We start from the raw sequence: 8750 nt of genomic DNA, 5'->3' as shown, positions 1-8750 counted from the left end.
GATTTCCCCAGCCACTCTGGGTGGCTTCCAACAGAAAAATAAAATAAAATAATCGATTAAACATTAAAATCATTATTTTTAACCTTGGTTTTTCATACATTTCAAGTGTTGCTATAATCCTGCCAAAGTTTTTAGTTGTTTACGGTGTTCTCTTTAACAATTCCTTGTTAAAGTTTCTATCTTCCTGGTTTCTGATTTTCCCGGTCATTTAATAAATAATAATAATAATAATAATAATAATAATAATAATAATAATAATTTATACCCCGCCCATCTGGCTGGGTTTCCCCAACCACTCTGGGCGGCTTCCAACAGAATATTAAAATACAATAATCTATTAAACATGTAAAGCTTCCCTAAACAGGGCTGCCTTCAGATGTCTTCTAAAAATCTGGTAGCTGTTTTTCTCTTTGACATCTGATGGGAGGGCGTTCCACAGGGCGGGCACCACTACTGAGAAGGCCCTCTGCCTGGTTCCCTGTAACTTTGCTTCTCGCAACGAGGGAACCGACAGAAGGCCCTCGGCGCTGGACCTCAGTGTCCGGGTAGAACAATGGGGGTGGAGACGCTCCTTCAGGTATACTGGACCGAGGCCATTTAGGGCTTTAAAGGTCAGCACCAACACTTTGAATTGTGCTCGGAAACGTACTGGGAGCCAATGTACATCTCTCAGGACCGGTGTTATGTGGTCTTGGCGGCCGCTCCCAGTCACTTTGGACAAACAAAGGAAACAGAGGTGTCTGCCTTTAATAACCTGACCCTGGCCATATTTACCTGGAAGTAACCCTCACTGGATTCAGTGGAATTCCCTTCCAGGTAAAGATGCTAAGGACTCCATCCACAGGCATTTATCTCAAACAAGGCAGGAAAGGGTGTTTTGTTTTGTTGCAATGCACGCTTCTCACTTTCCTCCCCTGCAATAACAAAACACTTCTGCTTCTGATCTTAATCTTGTTTTGTCTTCTCCACCCCCACGTGAACACTAATTTTGGGAAAGGCAGGCTGGGGATGGCAGGCGGAATGTACCAATTTGACCCTACAAGGGCATGGCCTTGCTTGGGTTCCCATCAGAACATGCGCTTCCATTGACACGCACGCCAAAAACCGCCCCGGAAAGTGGTGGAGCAGGCGCGGAACGGGAGAATCCTCACCCACACATGCCCTGAAATGGAAAACCCATTGCGCGTGGCTCCCGCAGAAAGAATGTGGTTGGCCAAGGGCACGGTGGACATAGAAAGGTTGGGAACCATTGCGTCAAGGAGGAAACCCTACAAAATTCCGGAGTGGAGTCCCTAAGTTGGATAGTATCTTGCACGCCTCCTTCCCGTAACTCCTGAAGCCATGCTGGTGCCAAATGTATTGCTGGGCTTCCCTTTGGACCACATTGGCAAATGTCTTCCAAACAGCTCACACCCTGTTGCATATAAGTGGGAATTCTAGAGCAGCCTCTGTCCCTTTATAAATAACCTCTCCAAAGGAGAACTTGATCGTTCAGAGTGAGCTGGAGCAACGACAATGAAGAAGGCGTCTTATCTTCTCTCCTTGTTGGGTGTGGCGATCGTCTTCACACAGATAGGTAAGCTCTTCTCCTGCCCTCCTCCCTGATCCAAGCATGAGAGCAGAATGGCGCTTTGGGAAACCGAAGAGAGGCTGCCTGCTTTAATAGAATGACCCGGGCTGTTTTTGCAGGGAAATTAAGGCTGCTGGTTTCCATTCCAATTTTTTTTTGGGGGGGTGAGTCAATTTGCTTTGCATTTTAAGGAGAGCCTAGTTAATTTGCACTTCCCAAAACAAGAGGTGGGCCAGAACATAGCTGTCCTTCAAAATTCACCCTTCTCTGAATTTTGCAATGCCGTTCTCCAACCAAATAATCTGTTGCATACATTAAGGGGAAATAATGCACAGAAATGCAATATATGGAAACTTGCTGACAAAAATACATACATTCAAAATTGCATGCAAAAACATTAGGGGAAACGCTGAGGAAATATTGCAAGGACATTTTTTTTTAAGGCAACTTGGTGCCGAAATGTGGAGAGCTGGGAAAAAAATTGCAACTGAAAGAAATCTATCCCTAGCTTCAGTGGGATTTACTTGCAACGGAGCATGCTAAATCCATAAAGGAAATCATGTTGGTATTCATTTCAAACTGGGTTAGTCCCGGTCTGCTTTGCTTATTCCTGAAAGTGCGGGGTGGGGGAGACAATGAAGCTGTCTTCACTGGAGGAGGACTGGCTGAGCTTCCGCAAGAATATAAGCCAACCTTTGATTGGCAACACCTCAAAGGTAGAAGGAGCTGCTGTTTGCTGTTTACTCAGCCAAGAATTTCTTGCATTGAGCTATTACAAATGCTGACCTGGTTTTGACTAACTGCTTTCACCAGGATCCAATTCCTTTGCAGTGTGCCTGGGAGGGCTCCAGCGCACCGTTTTGCAAGATGATGCCACCTACTGGCGCCACATAATATGAACCTGCTATAGAGTTTCAAAAGATGTTTGAGCTATGACGGGGGGGCTGGGGGGCTGGGGGGGAAGCACCCTGCTGGCTTTTTTAAAAAAAAATGCACCCGGCAAGGCCAGCCCTTTGTCATGGCTAAGGTGGAGATGTGGCAAGGCTACCTGTTGTTGTTGTTGTTTAGTCGTTTAGTCGTGTCCGACTCTTCGTGACCCCATGGACCATAGCACGCCAGGCACTTCTGTCTTCCACTGCCTCTCGCAGTTTGGTCAAACTCATGTTTGTAGCTTCGAGAACACTGTCCAACCATCTCGTCCTCTGTCGTCCCCTTCTCCTAGTGCCCTCAATCTTTCCCAACATCAGGGTCTTTTCCAGGGAGTCTTCTCTTCTCATGAGGTGGCCAAAGTATTGGAGCCTCAGCTTCAGGATCTGTCCTTCCAGTGAGCACTCAGGGCTGATTTCCTTAAGAATGGATAGGTTTGATCTTCTTGCAGTCCATGGGACTCTCAAGAGTCTCCTCCAGCACCATAATTCAAAAGCATCAATTCTTCGGCGATCAGCCTTCTTTATGGTCCAGCTCTCACTTCCATACATCACTACTGGGAAAACCATAGCTTTAACTATACGGACCTTTGTCGGCAAGGTGATGTCTCTGCTTTTTAAGATGCTGTCTAGGTTTGTCATTGCTTTTCTCCCAAGAAGCAGGCGTCTTTTAATTTCGTGACTGCTGTCACCATCTGCAGTGATCAAGGAGCCCAAGAAGGTGAAATCTCTCACTGCCTCCATTTCTTCCCCTTCTATTTGCCAGGAGGTGATGGGACCAGTGGCCATGATCTTGGTTTTTTTGATGTTGAGCTTCAGACCATATTTTGCGCTCTCCTCTTTCACCCTCATTAAAAGGTTCTTTAATTCCTCCTCGCTTTCTGCCATCAAGGTTGTGTCATCTGCATATCTGAGGTTGTTGATATTTCTTCCGGCAATCTTAATTCTGGCTAGGGATTCATCTAGTCCAGCCTTTCGCATGATGAATTCTGCATATAAGTTAAATAAGCAGGGAGACAATATACAACCTTGTCGTACTCCTTTCCCAATTTTGAACCACTCAGTTGTTCCATATCCAGTTCTAACTGTAGCTTCTTGTCCCACATAGAGATTTCTCAGGAGACAGATGAGGTGATCAGGCACTCCCATTTCTTTAAGAACTTGCCATAGTTTGCTGTGGTTGACACAGTCAAAGGCTTTTGCATAGTCAATGAAGCAGAAGTAGATGTTTTTCTGGAACTCTCTAGCTTTCTCCATAATCCAGCGCATGTTTGCTATTTGGTCTCTGGTTCCTCTGCCCTTTTGAAATCCAGCTTGCACTTCTGGGAGTTCTCGGTCCACATACTGCTTAAGCCTGCCTTGTAGAATTTTAAGCATAACCTTGCTAGCGTGTGAAATGAGCACAATTGTGCGGTAGTTGGAGCATTCTTTGGCACTGCCCTTCTTTGGAATTGGGATGTAGACTGGAGAAGGAACTGGCAAGCCACTCCAGTATCCCTGCCAAGAAAACTCCATGGACAAAGACAATAGGCATATAAGGCTACCTGTAGGGAGCATATAATCCTACCTGTATCTCATTCTGTATGCTTTATTCCATATTATACCTGCATCTCGCACTTTGTGTGATTTTCTTATTACTATTATTACAACCTTGATGGCAGAAAGCGAGGAGGAATTAAAGAACCTTTTAATGAGGGTGAAAGAGGAGAGCGCAAAATATGGTCTGAAGCTCAACATCAAAAAAACCAAGATCATGGCCACTGGTCCCATCACCTCCTGGCAAATAGAAGGGGAAGAAATGGAGGCAGTGAGAGATTTTACTTTCTTGGGCTCCTTGATCACTGCAGATGGTGACAGCAGTCACGAAATTAAAAGACGCCTGCTTCTTGGGAGAAAAGCAATGACAAACCTAGACAGCATCTTAAAAAGCAGAGACATCACTTTGCCGACAAAGGTCCGTATAGTTAAAGCTATGGTTTTCCCAGTAGTGATGTATGGAAGTGAGAGCTGGACCATAAAGAAGGCTGATCGTCGAAGAATTGATGCTTTTGAATTATGGTGCTGGAGGAGACTCTTGAGAGTCCCATGGACTGCTAGAAGATCAAACCTATCCATTCTTAAGGAAATCAGCCCTGAGTGCTCCCTGGAAGGACAGATCGTGAAGCTGAGGCTCCAATACTTTGGCCACCTCATGAGAAGAGAAGAATCCTTGGAAAAGACCCTGATGTTGGGAAAGATGGAGGGCACTAGGAGAAGGGGACGACAGAGGACGAGATGGTTGGACAGTGTTCTCGAAGCTACGAACATGAGTTTGACCAAACTGCGGGAGGCAGTGCAAGACAGGAGTGCCTGGCGTGCTATGGTCCATGGGGTCACGAAGAGTCGGACACGACTAAACGACTAAACAACAACAAATTGTTGTTGTATCTTGCGAGAAATCATGTTACTGTGTATTTCGCTGTGCTTTGGAGCTAGATTAGCAAAACAAACATATTTAGCTTTGCAGAATGGTTAGGGAAGGCATCCATCATGTCATAACTGCAATATGTCTTGCTTGAACAGGATGTCTTAGTCGGGTGAAACAGGATGGTAAAGCAGGATGTCTGGAGCCAGGTGCTGGGCACTCAAGATGTCTAGAGACATGAGAGCTTTTGCTAGGTCTGCCAAAGGAAGATTTATTTTGCTTGCTAAACCATATCAGATGCCTAACACAGTAACTGGGGTAAAGTTTATAGGGGCACCGAGTCGTTACAAAAAAAAAGCAGAAGTGTTCCCTTTACTAGGACAAAGGACAAGGGAGGGGTGCTGGGGTTCTGTCCCACGCTTATTGGCTTAATATTTGACGCAATGTATGGATATGTAATATCTAAAGTTACCTATATAACTTGTAATCGGGGCTCAGCTTTTGGAAGGATCCTCTGAGCCTGTTGCTGCCAGCAATAAATCTACTTTCTATGAGAACCAAGGTTCCCTTTTACGTGCTACAGAGGTTGTTAAAAAGAAGCCAAGGGGGGGACACACACACCCTCAAAGCAGTTTACAAAAAAATATAATAAAACAATTAAATTATCAATATAAAAAAATTCCTTCAGTAGCACCTTAAAGACCAACTAAGTTTTTATTTTGGTATGAGCTTTCGTGTGTGTTGTTGTTTTCTAAAAGCTAAAAGCAAGTAATCAAAGTGACTGTGCTCTCCAGGAATTTCCTGCCCCCAAAGTTTTACCTCCCTCTCTCCCTTCGCTTTGCAGCTCATTCGATTATTTGTTTCACTTGCGAAAGACAGACCTCTAATTGGAAGTGCCTGGGAATGACTGTTTGCCCTGACCATGAAAAGAGATGTCTAACAATGGGAGATGCTGACAAAACGGGTGAGTCGTGCAATCAGCTGATTAGCTGCACATTTGAACAGATCTCAAGACTGACCTGCCCTCTTGAGCAAGCAAGCAAACAAAAACCCTATGAAAATTGCAAGCAATTCCCACATGCACAGATCCTGGGATGGATAGAGGGAGGACAGGGAAGCGGGTGGCGCTGTGGTCTAAACCGCTGAGCCTCTTGGGCTTGCCGATCGGAGGGTTGGCGGTTCGAATCCCCGCGACGGGGTGAGCTCCCGTTGCTCTGTCCCAGCTCCTGCCAACCTAGCAGTTTGAAAGCAAGTAGATGAGAAAGCAAGTACCACTGGGGCGGGAAGGTAAACGGCGTTTCTGTGCGCTCTGGTTTCCGTCACGGGGTCCCATTGCGCCAGAAGCGGTTTAGTCCTGCTGGCCACACGACCTGGAAAGCTGTCTGTGGACAAATGCTGGCTCCCTCGGCCTGAAAGCGAGATGAGCACTACAACCCCAAAGTCACCTTTGATTGGGCTTAACCGTCCAGGGGTCCTTTACCTTTACCTAGAGGGAAGACACTTCTTCATGGAGGTAAGAACATAATGCCCTTCTAGTCCAGCATCCTGTTCTCACAGTGCCAACCAGATACCTGTGCGGAGCCTGAAAGCAGGATCTCAGCACAGGATCCCCCTCCAGCAACTGGGATTCTGAAGATCTGCTGCCTCTGGCCTTGAAGGCAGAGCATTGCCTTCAAGGCAGACCCTCCAAGTGTCCCTGTTTTCCAAGGACAGCTATGGATTTACAGAAGCTGTCCCAGTTTCTAATTTTTTTTGAAATGTCAAAATGATTGCAAAATTAGTGAAATGTATAAACTTGAAAAGTACAAAATAAAAATACATAGTGAAAAGGAAAAAAACAAACCAACAGATAGGCAGCATATAAATATTATTATTATTATTATTATTATTATTATTATTATTATTATTATTATTATTATCATCATCATCAGTGCTTTTTTCTTAAAAATGTTCAGGGGTATTCTAATTTTCCTACTCATATTGAAAAGCACCGATTATTATTATTATTATTATTATTATTATTATTATTATTATTACTGAATAGGACATCCCTATTTTCATCAGAGAAATGTTGGGGGGTATCTCAAGGTTCCTTTGGATTGCCAACTGACCAGAAATTGCATCTAGCTGATGCCTGTGTCTTCAAAAGTAGCTCCCCCTCCCCCTCCTCAGTTGCCCCCGTACAGCAAGAGCAGATGTTTCCCCCCCCCACTATTGTCTGCTGAGCAAGCTGGGTTTTTTTTTAATGCAGCGAGGCAGAGTCCTACCCCAAAGTTGATGGTCCGATGGCAGTGTTATACCGTCCAACATTTTCAGACCAAAACCAGGATGTGCGGCTTCCGGGACACGCTCCTGGCAGACCCAAGCCTCGGTCTCCCACCTAATAGATACCTACTAGGTCCATAAATTACCATATAGCATATATTCAACAACAACAAAAAACAGTGGCAATTTGTTGTTGACAAAGGCATAGCTGCCAAGTTATCCCTTTTTTTAAGGGATTTTCCCTTATGCTGAATAGGCTTCCTCGCGAGAAAAGGGAAAACTTGGCAGCTATGCAAAGGACAGCTGGACATCTAAAGGGCCCCATTACCTACAGTAGCTGAGGGCCTCATCCAACCTAAATCTGGCCCTGGCCACCCCACCCCACCCCCGATCCATGCTGCCCTCGGGACAAATCTTCATTACAACGGCAATTATTTATCTAGGATCATCAATGCACTTTTACAGACTAACATAGGCAGTCGAAAACTCAAATGAACTGCAACCAAAAAACCTAGGTCCCTGCTGCAAGGAGCTTACAAGCTAAGTTCTGGCAGTTGAGGAGACAGCAGAGAATGAATATGTCGCTATCTGTAGTTAGGCTTGAATTCTGCATTGAGCGAGGGCTTCATATGTGCTTTTTACTTTCCTTCCTGCCTCAAGGTGACGACACCAAGGTTCTCATCACCAAGAAGTGTGCCCAGGCATGTCCCACTGAAATCAACAATTCAAGCAGCGGACCCAAGTCTCTCTTCTGCTGCGAAAACAACTGGTGCAACCTGTGGCCCCCGAAATAAAAAGTGTCCGGTCCACGCTGAGTGGAAGGGCCAGTCTGAAAGGCCCTTGAAGGAAGCCGCTTTCTCTGGGCTCAGCTACTCTGTTCTGCAAAGAAAGTATAACGATCCATTTTGTGAAAGCATATCCCTGCAACAATTGTTAACAGTTAGGAATTGCAATTATTAACCTACTACATTTTGTATCAACGAGTTTCAAATTTTGTTATGTTTGTCCATGCAAAGTCTATGTCAGGGTCTCTGGCTGTTTTTGGACTACAATTCCCATCATCCCTGACCACTGGTCCTGCTAGCTAGGGATGATGGGAGTTGTAGTCCAGAAACAGCTGGACACCCAAGCTTGGGAAACCCTGGTGTATGTCTATAAGCGACCTGCTCTTACGCGGCAAGTCGTCAATCCATTGAATAAATGGAGCCGTGGATTGTGGATTCATGATGGTTTGTACTCAGTACACGGGTCTTTTCTTATAGCGAAAAATTCATCTAGCGAATCCCATAGGAATGCATTGACTTTTTCTTTTAAAAAAATGCCCATAGGAACGCATTAATTGAATTTCAATGCATTCCTATGGGAAACTGCGATTCGCCAGACGAATCTTTCGTAAAACGCATTCGTCTAACGAGGTAACCTCCGCTCAAAAAATCCTTTCGTTAAGCGGAAATTTCGTTAAGCAGGGCATTCGTTAAGCGAGGCACCACTGTAATGGTACCTGCCCGGAGGAGGGGGGGAGTGTTATACATTGTTAAAGGAATTCTAAGGTCTTAAATATAGAATAAATGTTGATCACTGTAAA

General features: G+C 45.0%; 1 protein-coding gene across 1 annotated transcript; it reads left to right on the top strand.

The window, feature by feature from the left end:
* The first annotated feature begins 1222 nt into the window (after positions 1–1222).
* On the top strand, positions 1223–8750 carry LOC118090556 (lymphocyte antigen 6E). Its single transcript, XM_035126421.2, has 3 exons — positions 1223–1576; positions 5745–5864; positions 7826–8750. Exons 1-3 carry the CDS (start codon positions 1516–1518, stop codon positions 7957–7959), a joined length of 315 nt encoding a protein of 104 aa, XP_034982312.2. The 5' UTR covers positions 1223–1515; the 3' UTR covers positions 7960–8750.

Source organism: Zootoca vivipara, chromosome 8 (assembly GCF_963506605.1).
Source record: "Zootoca vivipara chromosome 8, rZooViv1.1, whole genome shotgun sequence".
Lineage (NCBI taxonomy): Eukaryota > Metazoa > Chordata > Lepidosauria > Squamata > Lacertidae > Zootoca > Zootoca vivipara.
This window is presented reverse-complemented; position numbering and strand designations above follow the sequence as displayed.

What these genes read in the sequence shown, in the direction of transcription:
- LOC118090556 (XM_035126421.2), top strand. Translation starts at nt 1,516, where the DNA reads ATGAAGAAGGCGTCTTATCTTCTCTCCTTGTTGGGTGTGGCGATCGTC. An exon ending in GATCGTCTTCACACAGATAG is followed by an intron (nt 1,577 to 5,744) that starts GTAAGCTCTTCT and finishes TTCGCTTTGCAG; the next exon opens with CTCATTCGATTATTTGTTTC. An exon ending in GGGAGATGCTGACAAAACGG is followed by an intron (nt 5,865 to 7,825) that starts GTGAGTCGTGCA and finishes TCCTGCCTCAAG; the next exon opens with GTGACGACACCAAGGTTCTC.